Here is a 23,722-nt window from a genome sequence, read left to right as displayed (position 1 = left end):
TGGTTTGCTTTTCTTTAATCTTCCTTCTACTATTAATCTGAACGCTAAAATTGCTTCTCTTGTCCCTACACTCTTCCTAAAACCAAATTGGTCTTCTCTTAACACTTCCTCTACTCTTCTCTCATTTCTTCTGTACAGAATTCTAGTTAAGATTTTTAATGCACGAGTGGTTAAGGTAACTGTTCTGTGTTCTTCACATTTATCTGCTCCTGCTTTCTTTGGTATCATGACAATAACACTCTTTTTGAAGTCTGATGGAATTTCCCCTTTTCGTAATTATTACACACTAGTTTATAATCTATCTATCGCTTCTTCACCTGCACTCTGCAGCAATTCTACAGGTATCCCGTCTATCCCATTCTGCCATTTCAGTCTTATAATGCTCTAAATTCAGATCTCAGTATTGCATCTCCCGTTTCATCCTCTTTGACTTCCTCTTCTTCCTTTATAACACCAGTTTCTAATTCATTTCCTCTGTATAATTCTTCAGTATATTCCACCCACCTATTGACCTTTTCTTTCGTATTATAAATCTGTGAACTATCTTTATTTAATACATTATTATTTTAATTTATGTACCACAAAATTCTCCTTAACTTTCCTATATATGCTCCGCCTATTTTACCAATGATCATTTCTCTTTCTTTAATCCACTCTTCTTTCACTTATTTGAACTTCCTGTTTATAGTATTTCTTAAATATTGATAGTTCCTTTTACCTTCTTCATCACTAGCATTTTTATTCTTTCTACGTTTTTCTATCAGCTGCAATATAAACTCTTGATATCCTAGGTTTTCTACCAGTTCTCTTTGTTCTGCCTAAGTTCGCTTCTGCTTATTTAAGAATTTCCTTTTTAACATTCTTCGTTTCTTGTTCTATATTTTCTTCCTTATCGTTTTTACTCAGACCTCTTGCGATGTACTCCTCAAAAATCTTTTTTACCTCTTCTTCCTCAAGCTTCTCTAAATTCTACTGTTCATTTAACGCCTTTTCTTCAGGTTTTTAAACCCCAATATTCATTTCTTTATCACTAAATTATGGTTGCTATCAGTATCTGCTCCAGGATGTGCTTTGCAATCAACTAGTTGATTTCTAAATCTTTGTATAACCATGATATAATCTATCTCGTATCTTGCAGTATCACCAGGCTTTTTCCATGTGTACATTCTTCTATTAGATTTTTAAACTGGGTGCATATGTAAAGATAATAAATAATGGTGAGTGTAAAACATTTTGTAGTGAATTTTGATTTTCTTGGAAAGAGGTTGACTATAATATCAGTGCAAAGTTTTTTTTAAATCATGTTATATATTTGCCTCATATTTTAAAACTAAATTTTCTTTTCATGTTTTATTTATGTTTAAAGAGAACATCTATGAATAATTTGATGCAATTGAATTAAAATTGTGATAAGTATTTCCTCTTCTAAGAAATTGAATTCAGTAGTTTAATTTCATTTTTTTTCTTTCTGGTGGCATGTTTGTGTAGAATTGCGACATATTATTAATACTATCATCAATATTTTTAGAAGAAAAAATCAAAAGATATGTGTAGAAGTGTAATTTTTTATTGATAACTAGTTATGGAGAGCAATTAGACATAAAATGTGTGTATTTTAAAACAAATTCTGTAATTGTTTATTAAATGTTCTCTTTTAATTAAAAAACAATCCAAGGTGTACTCAGGAGATTTTACCTTTTTACAATTTTATAAGAACTCCTAAAAAAAATTTTATGAAAAATAACATTGAAAAACTCACTCATAAAATTCAAATAATACAAAGGTAAAAATTTAGGATAGGGGATTTTGAGGTTATTGAAGCTACCTGAAAATCTAACTTGATCCTGGAAATTTTAGGATTCTAAAACTGATAGTGATTTAAATTAAATTTGCTCAGCTTTACCAAAGCAAAGTTATATCTGTGGAAATAACTGCTATAATAAAATATCCATCAAGGTCTTATCTTTTTTACTGAAGAGATAAGTGAAGTTAAACTTAGATTGATGTAAAAATAAATGATTATTTGTGAATATGTTGGGTGGTCTCTGGTTTGATTTCCAAGATAGCTTTGGCATTTTTCATCTTTTGCAACTAATTATGTATGCATAAACAAAATTCTTTTCTAAGTATCAATAATTGTAATCTTTTTATATCCCACTACATTATCTATCAAGAATAATATTATTTTTATATAATACATTTGGTTGTTTTTTTTTTAAATGAATGATAGGTTAAAAAAGGATGTCTTCCCATTAATTCAAGCACTAACTCAGGATAATTGTAAGGAGGTAAGAGCAGCTATATGCGTGGAATTACCTTTCTGTGCAGCTGTTTTGTCAAAAACTATAAATACAGATCTTTTACCTATATTGAATGAGTTTGCCAATGATGAGGAGAGCATTGTAAGGGTTGCTGCTTACCAAACCATGGTCGATATTTTGGATTATTTATCACCTGGTAAGTTAAAATCTTTTCTTTTAAAATTTACAGCTTTTTCTTGCTTTTATATTCAGGGTATGTCATAGAAGTATATACAGTTTTATTACATCTCTGCAGACTGAAGTAAAAACTTTACATTAAAAACTGTGCTTATTGTGTTGTGATTTGTAAATTTCATGAAGAGGTAACTTCTGGAAACCTTATAGAAATAAATAAGTAACATGAGGAAATGTGGTAGTTTTGAAAAATACAAAATAAGTCAAAATTATTTTTGTATATCAGTGTAATCAGTCTGATTATTTTTTAAACAGATCCCATAGGTTCATTGCACTAATATTATTTTAGGATTTCATGTACCCTATGCCTGTTCAAGTTTTGACATTATCTTCCTTAGAAGTATTTTATAAAAAATTACCAATTTCATCAGCATCTTAACATTTATAGATTTAAACTTTCAGAATCAATTAATTTATTTTAAGTATAATAAAAACTAGTATTTAAATTATTATTTTTTTAATAGAAATTCATTCTCTATAAGTTCTGTTGCTGGATGGTTTAAGCAAGAATTGAGACCATTCACTTCAAACACTGCTATTTGAAAAATATAAAGTTGTGCTATTGTGACCAGCTGTCTAACCAACCGCAATCATTTTTATGTGTTTAACAGTTGCAGGATTTGCATTTGGTATTTTTTTATTTGAACTTAAATTTTCTCTATTATATCGTTTTATGCTATAAGATAATATAATATCGTTTTAAAAATAAGAAGCAGTAATTTTTGCATTTTCTATAGCCTTTTGATTTGCTCTTTTTATCAGTCTTGTTACAAAATTCTTCAGTTTCATTCCAGTTGAAGATGTTGAATTTATTTCCTTCTTGCTCTGTTACAGTATTTTTAAAGGGTTCTTTTTATCTATAATGTATAGCATGTCTAAATCTTTTTCTTGGAAACAACATATGTTTTCCACTTTGAAGTCATTTCCATTTCACTTAGATAAATGAAAACACAGCTAAAATCTTATAGAAATTATTGCCAAAAATGATTTAAAAATGATTATAATAATTCATTATATAATAGTTGTGCTGAGCATTAAGACTTACTTTAGTAACTTCTGCATGTATTGTAATATAAGTGATTTATATCAAACACTACTCATTTTATTAGTGTATAGAAGATTGATGTATTGCTAGAACATACACATGCAAACTATAGTACATTAATATTTCCATTTAAGAATGAGGATATCTCATGTGCAAACATGTTTTATATATTTTTTATTAGGCATTTATATTTTCCTTATTTATTTATTTATTTATTTTCCTAATGTGTACATTGCAATCTGTTCAACTAGTGAATAATAAGTAATCTTCTCCTACCATGGCCCAGTGAGGTGAGGGTGTATGTATGATATGTAAATAATCTTATGTTTAATTTTTTTTTGCTTAGATTGGTATATTGATTTCTGTTACAAATAAGTTCTTCTCCACATTTGTTGCATACCTCCCACAGCTGTAGATCTATGTCCCTTTGCTGTAGCGCCTTGCTATAACTGCTCAGCTGTACAGATTAGGTCAATACATTCCTTAAATATGTGGTTAATTGAACCTCAACCACCAAAGTACACTGTATCTACTATCTAGTATTCAAATCTATATAAAAGCAATTAAATTTTACTAGGATTTGAACCTCAAAATCTTCGACTTCGAAAATCAGCTGTTAGACAGCTGATTTGCGATGATGGGTTAACTACTAGACCGGTCCAGTGGGCTAGTTTATTTCTCTTTATTGATATAGCAGTCATTTTCTTGCATTTATGATTGTTATTTTATGTTATGTTAAAATGTTTATATGAGGTATAGTATATATATTTTTTATAATATGTTATTATAAGATCAAAATCCTAAGTTTTTCTGGATTCTAGAATTTTTCAAAATTTCTTTTCTTTGAAAAATTAATCAATAGAGAAAATGTTTTTTTGTGACTTTTTTTAAAATAAGTTATTGATCCTAGCAAATGATCAAGAATTTTAATGATATTTCTTAAAATGTTTCTAAGGTAAATAATATACTCTTATTTGTCCAAATGTATAAAAAAAACTTTCTTCAAAACATATTTTTGTTAAGAAAAGAGGTAAAATATTAAAAAATATATATCACATGTAGTTAAATGTCTTTTAAGAGATTTAATTACTTAAACTGTAAAATATTGTAGTTAATGACTTTAAGAAGTATAATAAATAAATAATAAACATTAAAAACAGTTAAACAAATATTTCTGGATAATCAGACAAATAGTTCAAATATGTTTAATCAGGAAGGATAAAACAACCTTAAAAAAAATGATTTAAAGAACACACTAACCGTTGTCAAGATGTATTTGATCTTGTTAACAAGTTATACAAATAAAATTAAAAATTAAAAGTATAAATATGCCTTTTCGACTAAGGAGTAGGCATGGTTGAAAAGTACAACCATGAACAGTGCAAGATGTTTCTATACTTTACTTCTATTTGCTGTAAATTAATTTCTGCTTCCACTCATTGTCACAATTCTAAATTAAGCCATACATATTACAGTGGATGCTTTTGCCGGCAAATAATTCATCCCAAATAAATAAATCATGTAAATAAAGGGTGGAACAGAGGAAACGCATGTTTTTCACTACTGAATAACTTTTATTGTAATACTACTAATATTTTTATTATATTTTTGAGATCAACATACCTTAATTAGGTTGGAAAATAATACAGTAAGATGATCTCCTTCTTATTGGTTGATAATTCAGAGCCTCTCCTCAAAGCTCTGCACAGCTTTCATTTCATTCAACACAGCTTCAATTTCTTGATAAATGGAAATTTTCATATCTTTGATTGTGAGTGGCTTGTTCACATACACTCTTGATTTCAGGTAGTCCCACAAAAAGAAGTCACAAATCGATAGATTGGGAGAGCAAGGGGACCAAGAAACGTTGAATCGTGAAATCACATGTCCAGGAATTTGTTGAATCATGAATGAATGAATGAAAATGATTGAATCACTTCAATTGATGCTCTCACCGTATGAGCTGTGGTACCATCCTGTAGGAACCACATTTATACCCACATGTTCACCTGATGAATTTACAGTTGTGAACGCAGGAAGTTGTTTAACATGTTGATGTAGTGTGCTGATGTCACAACTGCAGTTCCCCTCTCTACTAAAAGGTAAGGACCAACAATCCATATCTTGGAGCTCCACACTGTTACTTTTGAGCTGAGGAGAGGTTTTTAGTGGAGTTCACGTGAGTTGTTCGACGCTCAGTACTGACAATTCTGTACATTAACATAGCCATCCAGATGGAAATGGGCTTCATCAGTCATCATTATTAGGGTGTTTGCATTTTCTGTAAAAATTGTGTTCATTATGGCACAAAATTCTTTGCGTTGCACAAAATCCCTTCCAGATAACTGCTGGATGATCATTATTTTATATGGGTGAAATTTGAGATCACCGCATAAGATGCGATGGAGGGAATGATGTGACATACTCAGCGCTACAGCCAGTTGCCTAGTGGATCGTTTTGGTCTAGCAAGAACATTTTCTGGAGTTTGGACTGAATGTGGAAAGCCAGGTAGTGTTTCTTCACAGATCCAGTACTTCTAAACACATCAACCTGTCAGAGTATGGTTTTTCAATCTGGAACTGCACCTCGACATTCAACATTAAAATTTTTACTGAAAAGACATTGAACCATGACCACAGAATCATTGTTTCTAAAAAACTGCTTGACAGCATACAATGTTCTACGCGCCAATGCTCCACAGCAACTGAAACTGTATAATCTGAGCTGTCCACGAGAGGTCACTGAAGGTCAATACCTCCACTCAAGGCTGAGTACTAGCAGTTTAAAATGCTTTCCTTTGCTCTACCCTGTATTAAAAAATTAATATAAAAATTATAAGATGATTTAAACAAAATTTAAAACTTTAATTTCAGCTCAGTGATAAAAAGGTTAATGGAAAACTCAAAATAAAATTAAAAAAATAAACTAAAAGATATGCTTACACTTTCCTGTTAATAAAAAATTTTGCCATTAGATAAGATCTGATTCTTTTGAGAAATGAAAATCACTGTCATTGTACAACTATGAAATTGGTGGTTTTAACTTATAATTACAAAAACCTGTTTGAAACAAAAAATGGTGTATCCATTTATGATCAATACTGTGATACTCTTTTAATACTTTGTAACATTTAACAATTAAGTTATTACAGAATTGGTTTTTGATCTTAGTGATGTGTTTTTTATCTTGTTAATTTTATTTTATATTATTTTTAAATTTAAATGTACAATAATGTCTTTACAGAGTTATTAAAGAATTCAGTCATACCCTTGTTTAAAAAGATGACGGAGAGGGCATTTGTGGCTAGTGAAGATGGATTGAAATTGATTGTCTCCAAAAACTTTGGTAAAGTGTGTATTGGAACGGAAAGTAAGTTTAATTATTAAATAAATTTATTTTACCTATTTATTTATTTTTATTGTAACATAAGAATTGATAGCTATGATGGTTTTATATCATGTCTCAGATCTATCACACCAGTATTATTATCATCTCCCTTTCAGATTTGCTATTTTTGATTGGACTTGAACCTCTTAGAAATTCTTGGAAAAAAATTTTGAATTACAGAAAATTATGTAATATAAAGATTAATTTTGTGTGTTTATATTGTTTCGTGTATCAAGAAGAATAAAGTGCTTCCCAAATCTGACAAAAATTCATGATAGAAAAGGAAATATTTAAGGAGCTTATAATTTATTTTTTATTAGCATTCATTATTTTAATAAATTAAAATAAACAGTATAAAATCAGGATTAAAAGTAAATTTGGTAATAGAAAATTAAAATGGTCTGTTACGTTGTTAGCTTATAGAGTTCAAGTAAACACACTGCGCGTATGAGTGTTAAGGCGGCTAATTCATAAATATCTCTCTGTAAATCCTGAAGTGTATAAAAGAAACTACACAAAGTTAATATTTAGTAATCACATACTATTATAGTTTACAAAAATTATACATATATTTTAAATTCTAATAAATTAAGACGTGTTAAATGAATAAATATTTTTTCGTCAAATCTGATAACTCATGAGTATTTTATTCATTAAAATTGTTTATTGTTTTATGTTAATTGTAAATTGGTTATCATAGTTTTGTGAAACTTTTAAGTTATGAAATTGTCAATTGTTCACTAACAGTAAAAGTTCATTAATATTTTAATTAAATTTCTATGATAACAAACAAATAACAAATTCAATTCAGTTTTCGTCATCTGATTGAGAGAAATCCATAATGCTGTCAGTATTAAGAGATACAATGAGTAGTTCAATTTTGTTTTCTGTTATATTATCCAATTCCCAATAATTAAGTTCAACAGTAGAATTTGTGACATGTTTTGTAAAGTCTTTTTACTCCTGCTTGCCTATTTTATTGATGGCTTTTTAGCATAAATTTTTAACGTCATATATTTTAAAAGTAGTATTTTCTGATGCTACATAACTTTTGATTTATCCCCAAATTAACTCAGTTGAGTTGAGTTCACTATGACAGGGAGGTAATTGAAGCTCGGTTTTACCACTGGATGTTGCTAACTCATCAATTTTATATAGATTAAAATTACTTTTCATATGTGAAACCCTTTGCAATAATTGGACCAAAAATCACTCTTTTTGAACTAAGCCACATTTTGATATCATTCTTTTTCCAAGACACTGCTAGAATTTTTTCCCTTTTACATGAATGATAAGGGGCATTATCTAAGACAATATCCCAATTATCTTCCAGAAGAAGTAACACATTGCTAAACCATTTCCCAAAAGCTTTATCTTCCCAAATAAAACTTTTTATTGTGACCTTTGTAGATCCAAGTTTCATCCATATATAATACATTCTATGGCCTTCTTGCCTCATTTTCTTCATTTTAGTGCGGTAATGTCTTCTCCATATAATGATATCACCCCTATCAACTAAAGCACTTTCCCGACTCTGTTTTTTGTGTTTAAAATTCATACTTTTTAACAATTTATTAAAAGTTGTTCTTCAGAAATCTGATAGGCCATTATAATCATTTACAACTTGTAATGCTTTCTATTGTAGGCAGTTTGTTTCGAAAATAAAATTTGTGTATTCTTTTACAAATTGAGTTTTTATAATAAGCATCAACTGTTTTCAATTGACCTTCAGGGATTTATTTTCTTAGGGGACCGTAATTTATTAGTAGATTTATAATCTCAAATCACATTCATTATACATTGAACAGTACAACTTCCACTTATGTTAGCAGTTTTATTAATGACATCTGAAATCAAAGCTGTTGGATTACTCTGTAATTCACTTTTGTAAGCATTTAAAATGATGTATTTTTCCGCATGACTGAATGGCTTATTTTTGGAGCCTTTTTTTCAGAGGGGATAATATTGCACTATTATCAACTGAATTGGTATCAGACATTTTGTCAAAATATTGGTGTAGCTTAAGTCGTACAGACACAAATCTAGGAATACTCTGTACCCACATTCCAGTAAACCTTAAAAAAATTGCATTATATTAACTTTAAATAACAGAGTAAATAAATAACAGAAACAAAAAAAAATTGAGCATGAGAACAAAAGAGTGATCATATGAAAATATCAAGGGTTTTAATGGACTGAGAAGGTATAATATTGTATATAAACAATTCACTACATGACTAATATATGAGTAATGATTATAGTGTTGTGTATATAGATATGGCTGAGTTGTGAATCAGCACTGATAGACGGGACCTGAGAGCAAAATCATGATGATCTCACTCACACAAACACACTTTTGTTAGAACAAAAATCTCAATAATTATAAAATATTATTTTAGCATATTTTTAAATATATCTGAAAATGTGATTAAAAAAATAAACAAATATTAATTATAAGTATTTTTAAAAGGTAGCAATATTCAGTGATGTATCGGCAGTATTATGAATACACTATGAAGCAACAATAATAATGGGGAAAAAATGTTTGTGTTATTTTTCTTTAGTTAATACTAGCATCCCATCATGCCTTTGACCATGCTATATGGTTATATGCAGTCAAGTCACGTTGTACATATGGTAACAATGGCAGTGGCAGTGTTTGCTGAGCCGCCTTGCCCATACACAATCACACCCCTTAAACAATTAAAATTCCAAAAATCCTGTAAATGGTTTTTAGATATTTATCTGAAGACTATTGCAAATCCAAATCTACTGAATTTTTAGTTTAGTATAGTTGGAAATCGGGAAGCTTTGCAATCATTTTCAGAATATTTTACCTCTTTTCACTCCTTTCAAGGTTAAATTTTTTTAAATCCAGAAATTGATCTTTAGATACTCAAATGAAGGTTACACACACAAAAAATTAAGTTGATGTCATTTGTTACTGATGAATTCAAAAAATGTCTGGTTTCAAAAAAATTAAAAAATCTATTTAAACCATTTAAACTAGGAATTCAAAAAATCTAGAAGTTACATTTTAGATATTCACTTGAAGATTATATACATCAAAAATCAAATTATTATCTTCATGTGTTACAGAGAGAGTAAAAAAATAATTAATTTCATTGTTTCTCCATTTAAACCCTTTAAACTAGGAGTTTCAAAAAATTTTTCCTTGAGCTGTAATGTACACCATAAGAAGAATGTGTATATAAATTTTCATCAATTTATCTTAAGTAGTTTTGCTGGGCGTTGATTATGAATCTGCCACACAAAACATTTTCTATGTGTATATATACTATATTATTTTATTAAGTACTTTTGTGCAATCCTGCAGCCTCAATCATGATTAAAATAATTCAAACTGTACAATAAAAATGAAAAATAAAAATTCTGAAGTAATGAAGTATTTTTATTATGGAGTTTAACTGAAATTCAATCATGACTGAAGGTGCAGGATTCTGTGAAAGTACTTTCATTGTAAAATTGGTAAAATATATCTCAAAATTAAGTTATTTTTCAGTATTCTGTATTAGGTGGTTATATTAATAGAATTAAAAATATAATTTTACAGTACAGAGGAAGAATATGAATCTTAAAAAGATTAATTTCAGTAAAATAATATAGATGTTAATACAAACAGAAATAAATTTAATTTTTTCAATAAAAAATCAAATTTTACATTAGTGCATGATTTTTTAATAAAATATTAACCATTTTTGAGTTGTTACAGAAGAACTGGTTTTTGATCTTATGTTTTCTTTTTTTATTTTTGATTCTTGATAAAATTTTTTGAATAATATTCTTTCATTATAATTTCAAACTATATTTTATCTAACAGATAATTTAATTCCAGCATTTGATAGAACAGCAGCTGAATGAATATAATTGTAAATAAATATCAGTTAATAAAAAATTTAGTTGTATATATTGGTAGAACTATTGGCAGTTTAAATATTAGTTCAAATATATGATATCAATGATGCTTGAATGCTTTGAAAGTGTTAGAGTATTTTAATATTTTATTTATATTTCCTCTCTATATTTTAGTGTTTTTCATGTAAATTGCACATTAAAATGTAGTAAAATAACATGTCAGTAATAATGTATACATGTTATATTAATAAAATGTATTTGTAAAAAAAGTAAATTTACTTAAAAATTAGTAATCCCTTAATGAAAGCTGAAGTTTTCTACTGTTGTTGGCTATGAATATTATCCATCCTTTGTTATGCAGTTGTGACAGATTGATTCTTTACATGATAATTTTTTGACTGCTTAATTGATATGAATAAAATCTTTTGAGCAGAATGTGTTAATTTTTTTTATGCATTATTTTTATTAATAATTAAATGTGTGAAGTGATATTGATATTAACTGTAGGTATATGTTTTGTAAAATTTGTTATTCAGAATCTATGACTGAAGCGGATAAAGTATGGATGTTGGAACGTTTTACTAAGTTGTCTCAGCTTGGACTGCCACAGATGAAATTTAAGGATAGGGTTGCCCAAAAGCAGATGACGGTAGTATTGATTTTATTGCTAAAAATTATAAGATCAATTGATAGTTATTTACATATAGTCATAAATTTATTTTAAATGATCTGTTCGTACAGTAAGATCCAGTATTTAGCTTGACTGAGATCTTAGTTAATGGAGGTAATTTGGATATGTTATAGTTATATATATATAAGAATCGACATCAGCCTAAATATTGGATTATATTGTTAAATACCACCATCAGCTGTTAATTTGGCAACACTGGAGAGGTTTAATAAACAAATAGTGAAGAAACTCCTTTTCCTCTTATTAGAAACATATTAGTTTCATATTAAACAGATAAAAACTTGTACTAAGAATTAAAGTAATTTACTGTATTTAACAATGACTGGAGTATTATGTACTTAAGGTGACAAGAGCTGTAAAAATGTATTTGATAATATTTTTTCTTAAGAAGCAGCTGGAGTCTAGAAAATGGTTTAGCTGAGAGCTGTATTAACTACTGAACATTTGACCATTATTGTATCGCCTTTTTCAATTATAATGTTCATTTTGACACCCAGAATAACAATTTTAAAGTCTTATTATTCCCTAAATGTATCACAAGGAATGTTTAAAAGTAATTTTGAAAATCAGTTGCTTCTAATAAAACAAAAACTATGAACATATGTTGAGCTATAAATAAAATAAACAAATTTGTGATAAAAATAGATTTTGAGCAGTGATTGTAATAAGATCCACCTTTAGGCTTCTATTTCATTCAGCTATTTTTCAATTTTGTCTCTGTGGTGCAGCAAAATATACATCATGCTATTAAAACTTGTTGGCATAACGATTCAGATTTTTAAGAATTATCTAGATAAACCCCTTTACATGACTCAATTTCTTTGCTTTTTCCTAACATTTTGTTCAGTACTTAATTTCTCTATAGTTGTTATCCTTTTCTCTACATACTATAATACATACTTTCCTTTAATAAAGTGTACTCCAATTTTTGGCAAATATTTGTTTGTTCCATATCATTCGTCAATTTTAGATCCTTTTTAATTAAAAACCTGCTTAAAGTTTAATTATACTACAGTTATATTAATACCATAATAAGGTTCTTTGGCAAGAAAGTAACTATCACAATCTATTCCAGTTAGAGGCTGTCCTTTGGATTAATTGTCCTTTAGTCTTCCTTCAGTTTTTTTGTTAACTTTTGTTCTTGCCCCTTTGAATGATTGTCATAGGAAATTGGGTCAGCTCAACTGGTACCTTCTAATAGCTCACAAAATAACTACTTCTTTAATGTGTTAAGTGATACAGAAACTTTCTAGGTGTGAACTGGGTAAATACATTAAATATCATATTAACTATTGATTTTGTATTGTACAGGGTTTCCATAAAGTCTTTCCATGATTACAAAAATTTATTACAAAAGAACTATTACAATTACAGCTATGTGGTTTGTGGCAAAAAAAAATAAAAAATTATCAAGTTTTTTTTATATTGGTTTGTTGTAGATAGAGACAGAATAGAGAGCAATGTGATCAATTTTCTATAAAATTGTGTCAGTCCAGGAGAAAGCGCAATGTGTGTTACGGTATCAAGAGTTGAAATCACTGATTACCATGCAGTGAAATTTTAGAAGAATATGGATGACCAGCATCTGATATTCTTTTCATGTAAATTGCACATTAAAATGTAGTGAAATAACATGTCAGTAATAATGTATACATGCTATATTGATAAAATGTATTTCTAAAAAAAAGTAGATTTACTTAAAAATTAGTAATCCCTTCATGAAAGCTGAAGTTTTCTACTGTTGTAGAAAACTTTTGTATCTGATAGCAAAAGTTTAGTCGTGGTATGCAAAGTTTAAAGAAAGTGGAAGTGTAGTTGACCTTCTGTGAACAGGGTGCCCATCCATTAGGTGAAGAAAAGGTTGGTTGAGGTTGTGCAGCAAGCATTTCTACATAGCCCTTCCAAATCTACTTGTAGTGCATCTTGTGAACTAGGGATGCCACAAAACTAAGGTTGCATGTGTATAAGTTCAGATATTGCAACATCTACAGCCAGATGACGGCCCTCATCGTCTGCCTTTGTGACCGAGATTTTGCAATGGATTGATAACAACAATGAGTACCTGCAGTGTGTGTGTTTTACGGACAAGGTACTGTCCACACCTCAGGGAATATGGGAATATGAGGCTCAGAAAATCTTTACTTTACAAACAAAAATAGAGATTTCCTTAAAGTGAATGTGTAGTGCAGCTTGGTTCACAACAGAATCATTGGTCCCTTCTTTATCATTGAGCAATCAGTAACAGCTAACATTTACCTGGATATGCTACAACACTTTGCTATACCTCAACTAAATGAATTGCAACTAGGGTGGTTTTCCAGCACGATGGTGCACCCACCACATTGGGGGATTACTAGTTAGAGATTTTCTGAATGAATCATTTCATGGCAGATGGATTGGCTGCGACAGTCCCACTCCTTGGCCACCATGATCACCAGACGTAACTCCCTTAGACTTGTTCTTCTGGGGTTATGTTAAGGACAGAGTCTGTAGAACACCTGTAAATGATCTGGACACATTGAGATGGAGAATAACTGAAGCTGTTGCTAGTGTTACCAAAGAAATATTGACAAACAAATGGCGTGAAATTGATTATTAGCCTGGACATTCTATGAGTGACACAAGGTGTACATGTTGAAGTTTATTTTCACGGTAAAAAAATCTTGATAATTTTTTTTTTCTTTTGCCACAAACCGCACAGTTGTAACTGTAATAGTTTTATAATAAATTTTTGTAATTGTGGAAAAATTTTATGAACATCCATTATTTTACTTTAATAAGATGGAGAATTGTTGAAGTTAACTGTTATATATTTTTTGAATACATGAATACCAATAATAACTATTACTGTTAATATAGTTACCATTTTTTTTTTTTTAGGGTAATCCTCCTCATTCCTATAATTTATTTGTTGAGTGTCGTCTCAATTGTGCATATAATGTACCAGCAATGTTACAATTTGCATCAGGCATAGAAAACTTCAATTTTATCACTACATTATATCCAATTATTTGTGATTTAACTTCTGATCCATATTTTTACGTTCGTCGCACAATTGCTGCTGGAATGCATGAGGTATTTATAATATATACTTGTAGTTAAAATGGTTTGGTATGCATGTATGTACATATGTATATGTACACAAGTAAAAAAATATATATGTATATTCTACATAAATTTTATTAATTGCTTGGATTGATAAGAAATGAGTGAGAACTGTAATAATTTGTCTACCATTTAATAAGTATAAACTATTTTGTTGCATCGTTTTCTTTGTAATATGATTAGTCAGTGCACTCAGTGTATTATTTCACAGCAAAAATAAAAAAATATGTAAATAATTTCACCAAGATCATACTAATTCAATCAGACAAAATTTACCATTGTTCAATTTTTATTCTTTGTATATTGAAAATCTGAAGTTAAAATTATTTTTTTTATACATGTGAATTCATCATGTATTTATTTTTTCTCTACAGTTATAATAAATTTCAAGATAATTTATTTTTTTATTGATATAATTTATCTAAAAAATAACTACAACTTATGTAATTATATTTACAAAGGGAAAAGTTATAAAAACAAGAAATCTCTTAGCTGAACTTTTTTTAAAAAATGAACATGCAGTAACCATTATAGAAAATAATATGAAATTATTAAAAATAAATTCTTGTAATTACTTGTAAATAAATCACCTTGAAAAATGTATTAAAAATTTTGTTATGAAATATTTAATAAATAAATGCATGGTTGAGTTGCTTATAAATTAGTAGGAAGTTAATAAGTATTAATTAGCAGAGCAGAGATACAAAGGTGAATCAAATTTAAATGGTAATTTTGCTATTCTATGCAGCATGCAGTTTCGAGCTGGATTACTAAGTTGGTTGGGTAATGTTCAGTATGTTAGACAGGAGGAACCAGCTTGTTTAGCTCATCCGCTCTGTTTTGTCATCAATACAGCCATGAGTGAGTAAGAGGTCCTGTTGTCTATTGCACAACATATAAAGTTTTTAACTGATGAAGTTGTTAAACCTACAGACATTTTAACTTGTTTAAAGGTACAGTTTGGGGACACTACACTGTCCCAGATCCGAGTGTTTACATGGGCCAGACAATTTAAGGTTGGGCAAGAAAGTATAGAAAACAAAAGTCGTAATCAACGCCCAAGGTCAAGTCTCACAGCTGACAACATTTGTGCCGTTTGAGAGCTTATCAAAGATGATCGTCCGTTCACTGTTGAAGAAATCGTGTCAGAAGTAGGTATCAGTTATGGGAGTGCTCAATTCAGTATCACTGATCATCTTGGCTTTAGAAAAATTAGTGCTTGATGGGTTCTGAGGTTGTTTATCAAAAATCAAAAACAGGTCAGGTTAGAGATTTGTGAGAGACTTCTGAATTGATTTCGGCAAGAAAGAGATGATTTTTTGAGGTGCATCATCACGTGTGATAAGACATGAGTCCATCATTACACTCCGGAGTCAAAAATTCCCAGTAAGGAGTGGCAGAGGAAGAGTGAGGGCTACCCAGTGAAGGCCAAAACTCATCTGTCAGCCAGAAAAGTTTGTTGGCATAAGTGTGTAGATCGTGCAGGAGACTATATAGAGAAATGAAGGAATGAATTGTGTGTACATTATTAATCAATAAATTTATAAAAAAAAATTGCCATTTATATTGATTCACCCTTATAATTAAACCAATTATAATTGTATAACTGAAAATTATTAATAATCAACAAGACTGCTGAAAAGATTACGTAGATAACATATACACATATTTACAATACTTATACAAACATAATTATAGTTTGTATAAAAAAAAAATATTAAATACTATTAAAAAAAAAAATATTAAAGAATTGTAAATACTAGAGTTTTTTTACCAATTTGATGTAAAAAATAAAAAAAATATTTAATATCTGCTTGAGGGAAAGGAACATGTGGATGAAGTAAAACTCTGAAAAACAGAATTTATTTATTTATTAACAAATAAATTAGATAGCAAGGCTACAATATAAAAAAAAATATGTATATACTCTCTCACTCTCTCACTACCCTTCTCTCACCCTCCCACCATTGTCTCTCTTGTGCATGAAATAATATAATATTTCCATGTGTTGGTTAAGTATATTGTGTTGATAGTATAAAAAATAAACTTTTTAATAATAATTATGTACTGATTACATTTATGGTGTGTTTTATAGGCACATAACCCTTTTTAAGATTTGCTTTCTTTAGCACATACACACACACACACACACACACACACACACACACACACAAACTATTTTTTTTTTTTATTTTGCTATATTAAGAATAATGTTTATAAGGTACAAAAAGAATAATATGATTTTATGTCTCTGTTTTGCTTCAAAAAACAGATTTTTAAAAGTTTTTATTTAATTTTTAATAGCTATATTTACATTAATCTTCTCAGAATTAAATTCTCTACAAGTTTTGTTACAAAATCTCCCACATTTATTAGTTAATCAAAGCTACTGTATTACAAACCTAACGAAAACTAGTTTTTCAACACTGAATTTTGTGTTTTATGTTGGATATCTTAATAAATGCTGGAGATACAGTTCTGGGTCCTGTTTTGTCCTATTTCCCAGCTCAAATTATATACGAAACCACCCACCTATACTTTTTTAATTTAGTCCCAAAAATTACCGTCAGGCTTCTTTTTATTAGATGAGCTGAAATCCAGGCGAAATCTATCTCTAACTGTAACTCAAACAAATCATTTCCAAACCTGTGTTTATCATTATTATTGAACTTTTTTCATTATTTTCACTAGTAGAACATGTACTGAAAGTTTCTGTTTCTTTGAGGGACACCTGTACACGCATGCGTGTGTGTGTGTTTGCATCATTTCAGAAATCACTCTAAATTCAGAGGTAGATGTAGTCTTGGCCCTGATTCTAACTTCTAATTCTTTGTCAAAACAAACTCCAAGATTTATAAAATGTGTATGCTTTTGTAATTCACCTCTGGAAATTTCTTCTGATAGGTAACATTATGTTTTTTAAATGGCAGTTCATTTCATGTAGATCAACTATAGATCCTATTTAAATCAGTTTGCAGTTTTTTCTATTATTCAAATGAAAGTTTAAGTTCTGAAAACATTTTGCAGATATACTACTTCTTTTAAAAAAAACTTGTTTAAATCCCTGTGTAAAATAGCCCTATAAACTCATTCCTAATCGACCACCCGCAACTCATTTATGAGGATTAAAAATAAATGATAATAAAAATTCTAACTCTAGGCAATTTTAGAGATTTAATGTGATCATTTGTATTTTTTTAATAATAAGAGTTATCTTTCAATTAAATTGTTAATCTGTTCACTTAAATAAGGAGCCAAATATATGTTACGTGTTTAATTTTAACTTTACAAAATCAATATATTTTAAATTTACATTATTTTGCCATAAGGCATCATTATTCATGTTGTTGTTTCATTTCTCTAACTTCAAATTGTTACATCACCATAAAATTAATATTATACTTTCTAAAATATAAGTTCAAAATTTCACTAATGATATATTAATAATACTAGAGGGCTTCATCACCTATTTTTTTATTATCAAATGCTCCACAGTTCTAGTAATTTCTCTTAACTATTCTGTGATATCTTTTTCATTCTTGAATTTGATTTGATCCTTTTTTGTCATTTTTCAGTAATGCTTCTTTATTTTTATCTTATACTATTACTGTATATTTAGTCCTTTTCTGCAAGAGAAATGTTTCACTTGATCTTTCACATTCTTTTTCAGAAGGTGCTTTTCATCCATATTTTGTATTTGGATCTTGTTCTTCTTTTTAAGAGGTATTCTTCACCTTAACTTTCTTCTTTTTTCTCTTTATGATAGTACAAATTTTAATTGTAAATAACAATAATAATTTATGAATAATATATGTAGTTTTACATGACAAACATCATTTCTACTTTTGTAGTGTTACACTTGGATTATAATATTAGGACTGTATAAATGTGTGTTCACATAAATTGTTAACAAATCTGATAGTGTTATTAAACTATATTAATAATAATTGATATATTTATTATGAAGCTATCAATTGTAATAGTTTGTATGTTTACTTCTTTGATGCATGTTACTCTATTAAATGTCTATTTTTAAAATAGATACAGTAATTATTAGTTAACTATTTCTTCTCCATTGTTTTTACCATTGTAGGTTAAAACCAATATTATGTATTAAAGTTATACGAGTATATCTCAACTGACCTTAGTATTAGTTATGAAGTTTCATTTAATATGTATTCCTATTTTTTTTCCTTAAAAGTTTAAAATATATTCATGAGTGCATTAATGCATCCACATAACAGTCATGTACAAATGGTCCTGCATACACATGCATGTGTGTACCCATTATTCTACTCCTTGCATCAGGTTTAAAAATTTAACTTTCATCAGAATTTGTATTTTAAAAATAGGTTATGTTTACAGAGGGTAGGTTTTTTCAGAAATTAAAAATGTCCAAAGTGTAATGGTATTTAAGTTTTAATACAAGTTATATTAATTTATGATCTAAATTTATGTTTTTATTTTTTCAAACAAGCATTCTAAATTGTATGTCAATATTTTTGTGTATTATTTATTGATGTTCTCATAGGTTTCCAAAATCCTTGCTTCCAACAACGGTCAGATAACCAGAGAAGTCATTAAATTATTGAAAGATGATGCTGAGGAAGTATTACAGAGTCTTGTACCTCATCTCAAAGATATCTTGGAATCTTTCTGCCAGACGAAAACACTAATGGCTAGCTTTGTGGTAATATTGCTTGATTTGAATGTCTTCTGGTGTTTCAAGACATAAAAAGTATTGTAATTACAATTAGTTATTATCTCTATTGTCCAGTTTGTTGCTTTATTGTTTTAATAATTGATTACATGTAAAAAATGTACATGGTAAATTGTAATTTAATTTGTTCATATAATATCTAAAAATAGAAAAAGACAGCGATTACACAATGACCTTCCCGGTATCTGTAGATGAAGAATGAATGCTTTTCTGATATTTTCAGTAGTTATAATATCCCCCTATTTCAAGACCAATTCACCTTGAATAATTTTGTTGATAATCCTTTTATTTTTATTTGGTATTCAAGAAGTAAAAACTTATATTTTTTGTAGTTAATAACCAAAAATTAAATCAAAATTTATGTTTATATTTTAAAAGACATTATAAAACTTATTTTTGTCATAATTATAAATGGATTATTCATTCACTTAAAAAATTTTCCAGGCTACCTTAAGTCTTATTGTTATTCCATTTCATAACATTGGTTCTGTATTTGATTTACAGAATTACCAACAAATTTTGCTAGGTATAATGTGTCGATAAACCTTCAATATGTTTTTAGGATTAAATTCATAATGATAATTGTTAATATAGTAAGTATACCTTGGTTATGGCCAAAAATTGTCATGCCAATATTTTTATGATTTCAGTAAAAAAGCTGATTTAGTAGTACACTTTTACTAATGAAAGCGACATAATTATTGTGGTATCAAGTGTGGATCATTTATGTAACTGTTTAAGTTGATAAAAGAATAATCATAAAGTTTATTTTTTTGACTTTGAATGTTGCTTTTTAATGCAATCTTACAGATGCTTTTTAGAGACAGGTCTTAAAGTAGTAGGTATGTCTCTAAAAGTAGTGAAGTGGTAATAGTTGCACATGACTCAAGCAAGTTATTATTTCATTTCATTTTTGGATCTTCATTAATCTGAATTTGATGATATTTTACAAGCTCATGCACTATCATCTTTGCTAAACATCTATTTTTTGTGTAATATTTTATTGAAAAAGCATTTAATTTTTTTGATCTTTTGAACAAAATTTTTAATTTTTGCAATAAAAAAATTGTTTTTTTACAAAGGCATCTGTATTGTTTGTGTTACTATCAAAGCCCCTTCATAATTGTTTAATGATTTCTTTTTAAAACATGAAACAGTTTATTATTTATTATTAAGTATAATTTCTTTAAAATGACTTTAATTTCATTAATTTCAAATTACTTTGAAACTTGATATTTTATCTGGGATACAGTGTTGTCCTCTGTTTTCAGCTATAATAAGTTCACAATGTCATGAATTTACTTACTTAGGCTTTGTATGAGACATGATATTTTTTTTTGTTTTTATTAATTCTAATAATTATGTTTACTTTATTAATCTAAAATTAATGATATAAGGTTTATTTTTTATTTTTATGTATAGAAATTGTATGAATTTATTTTTCTTATTGGAATATTTTTGTGTAATGTAGTTTATTCCACTTTTACAGTGGTCTTATAATGTACAATGACAGTAACAGGTAGGTTTCAGGTGTGCCTTAAGCCATTCACTGTAAATTTTTGTCAAGTGAAACTTTGTACCACTGAGATTTCTTCAGTTTGTCTTTGTTTTAATGTAACAGTTGAATAGTTTCAGTTTCTAATACATGAACAGATTTGTTGAATCTTAATTTTATTTAAATATTGTGGAAAAGTCACAATGTTATAAACTTCTTAATGAAAAAAATTTCTCAGATAAATATCAGAAATCTTTTGTTGACTAAAAGGATTATTAAATAATAATGGAATCTGAGTAGAGATTAGTTGAAGCTACCAATCCTGTTTGTATAAGGAACCAAATAATGTAATATCTAGTTGATTGGCCCAATTAAGGCACTACATACAAGGGGTTGAGACTTTATAAAGAAGGCAAAAAGTGATCTTGAATCTTTTCTGAATTTAACATTATATTAATAAAAGAAAGTACCATACCAATTATTTTTACAAAAATAAAATTTTAAAATGAAATGTTTATTTACAAAATTATTGAGTTATCAAATTCAAATACTGCATTATAAAATACTGAAATAACTTATTGAGAAATTAAACTAATGGAATCTAAGTGTAGCATATTTTTGTAAGTTATACCAGTATTTATTTTAAAATGTGACCTCACTCATTATGGAAAATTGATGCAAGCAAGTCTATAGTTCCATCATTTTCTTTTTCAGGATGAAACTGCCATTGAGATAACAAGAGCTTTGCGTAAATGTGAGTCTGAAATAGCTAGCACATATAATTGGCGTCTTCATTCATTGTTTTTACAACAATTAGAGGTGCTTCCAAAATGTATGCCATCAGATTTCATTTACACTCAATTTGTTCCTCTTGTTTTAAAAAGAACATTCTCTTGTGTAAGTATTTTATTCCATTAAAAAATTGCATTTCAATATGAATTTTAAGGTAATTGCTTGGTGTGATAGTAAGTTGCCTTCCTCACAATTTGATGGTTTCACAATAAGTGAAGCTTTCAGGAAGTAATATCCAGAAAATTAAATAATGTGAAGTAAGGATGAAAAACAAACAATTTATATGAATTTAATAAGCTTAATTTTATAATGCTTCAGTTAACATTGTAGCATTGTAGTTTATGCTGTATGCATTGTTATTTGTTTATGACTGGTGTGACCTTGTGTCACATATTGAGAGAAACAACCTTTGCATGAAATTGATTCCATTAATCATTAATATCATGCTTGCTGGGTTAGTCTTGTGGTGTAGTTCATCACAAAATCAGCTGCTTTAAATGGTTTTGAATGCTAGACTGTTCTTTGTTGGTTTTATTTCAATTAACCACACCTCAGGAGTGGTTGACCTGAGTCTGTTCCAGACTGCATGTTTACCAGTACATTTACACTATGTAAATGTATGCCAGTAGCAGTAATTCAATTTGCCTATACACGCACACCCACAGTAGCCACCCACCACACCTGCCAGTAGCTGAAAAACTGGTTGGAGAAATTTATGTATATATATATATATATATATATATATATAAAACCAGTTAGATTCAGTTTTCTCAATTAACTGAATGCTTGAAATTTAGTGTGGGTACTGGCATACCTACACTGTCTCATTAGTTCATGAACTAGTCTGAATGTAGTGGCAAATAGTTTGATGCTAATATTTTATTTTCTTATTATCATTATAATTCTTCCTGTTCATTTAATTTTCTGAGGATTTTTCTTAATACTTCATAATTATTTTCTTAGTTATGTTTATCCATTTAGTTTTTTTACAGAACATTTGAAGAAATTGTGTTTTTTCTCCTGTATTCATATTACATTGTCTTTTAGCAATTATTTCTTTCTATCTACTAGGGCAGAAACAGGCCTGATACAGAGGTACCACTAGTAGGACCAAATTGCGATTTATAGTTAATATCGATTGGATGGCATACTAAATATTTTCCAACATGTCTTCTCAGTTATTTGTTAATTGTTGTGGTTAAGGGGGTAGTAGATGAGTGTTATTTTGTGCAAAATGGATAAAATCAAAATTTGAGCAGTAATAAAACTTTTTGTTGTGAAAGGTTTAAACCCGAGAGATATAAAAAAGGAGTTAGATTCAATATTAAATGAATCTTTTTTATTTTTGATGGTAAAAAAGTAGGCAGCTGAATTTAAATGTAGTTGATCCTCCATCTTTAATGATGAGCATTTAGGATGCCCTGCAACCACGATTACTGATGAAAACATCCTAAAAATCCACAGTATGGTATTAAAAAATCTACAATTGAAGATATGCGAGCTTGCAGAGATTGCAAAAATAACAGTAGTAGACTGTACTCATCATACTGTACAACATCTTACATGACTGTACAACATCTTACATGAGCAGTTGGATGTGAGAAAACTATCAATCGGTGCAATGGGTGCCACGTTTGTTAACAGTTGACCAGAAATGCAGTCAAATGAACATTCTTCAGCAGTGTTTGGACATGTTCAACTGTAATTCAACTGAATTTTTGTAATGTCTCATTACTGCTGATGAAATCTGGATTCATTATTACAGCCCTGAGATGAAGCTACAGACCAAACAGTGGGTTAAAACTGGAGGAAGTGCTCCAAAGAAGGCAAAAAGTGTTCGATAAGCTGGAAAAGTCATGGCCACCGTTTTTTGGGATGTTTGTGGTGTGGTATTCATAGACTGTCTGGAAAAAGGAAAAAGAGAATATTACGCAGCATTGTTGGAGCAATTATAAAGGAGTCCATTAAGACCAAACATCCACATTAGGGCAAGAAAAAAGTGCTTTTTCACCACGATAATGCACCTATGCTCACATCTTTGGTTGTTGCTGCTAAAATTCTTGAACTGCACTTTGAATTGCTTCCACGTGCACCATATTTCCCAGATCTTGTTCA

At 28.9% G+C, this 23,722-nt stretch overlaps 1 protein-coding gene across 8 annotated transcripts in view; it reads left to right on the top strand.

Moving 5' to 3' along the window:
• Positions 1-23,722, top strand: part of LOC142326314 (serine/threonine-protein phosphatase 4 regulatory subunit 4-like) — an 84,491-nt gene that overhangs the window by 23,454 nt on the left and 37,315 nt on the right. For all 8 annotated transcript variants that reach the window (XR_012756756.1, XR_012756757.1, XR_012756758.1 and 5 more), the window contains 6 exons: positions 2,231-2,457; positions 6,785-6,910; positions 11,341-11,453; positions 14,376-14,570; positions 19,132-19,290; positions 21,530-21,712. Coding sequence is in view for 5 of the 8 variants with exons in the window: in XM_075368713.1 (XP_075224828.1) it covers positions 2,231-2,457; positions 6,785-6,910; positions 11,341-11,453; positions 14,376-14,570; positions 19,132-19,290; positions 21,530-21,712 (1,003 nt within the window). In the remaining 3 variants the exon portion in view is untranslated. The remainder of the gene's footprint in view (positions 1-2,230; positions 2,458-6,784; positions 6,911-11,340; positions 11,454-14,375; positions 14,571-19,131; positions 19,291-21,529; positions 21,713-23,722) is intronic.

Source organism: Lycorma delicatula, chromosome 6 (assembly GCF_047948215.1).
Source record: "Lycorma delicatula isolate Av1 chromosome 6, ASM4794821v1, whole genome shotgun sequence".
Lineage (NCBI taxonomy): Eukaryota > Metazoa > Arthropoda > Insecta > Hemiptera > Fulgoridae > Lycorma > Lycorma delicatula.
The sequence above is the reverse complement of the archived record's forward strand: the minus strand, read 5'-3'. Positions and strand labels throughout refer to the sequence as shown.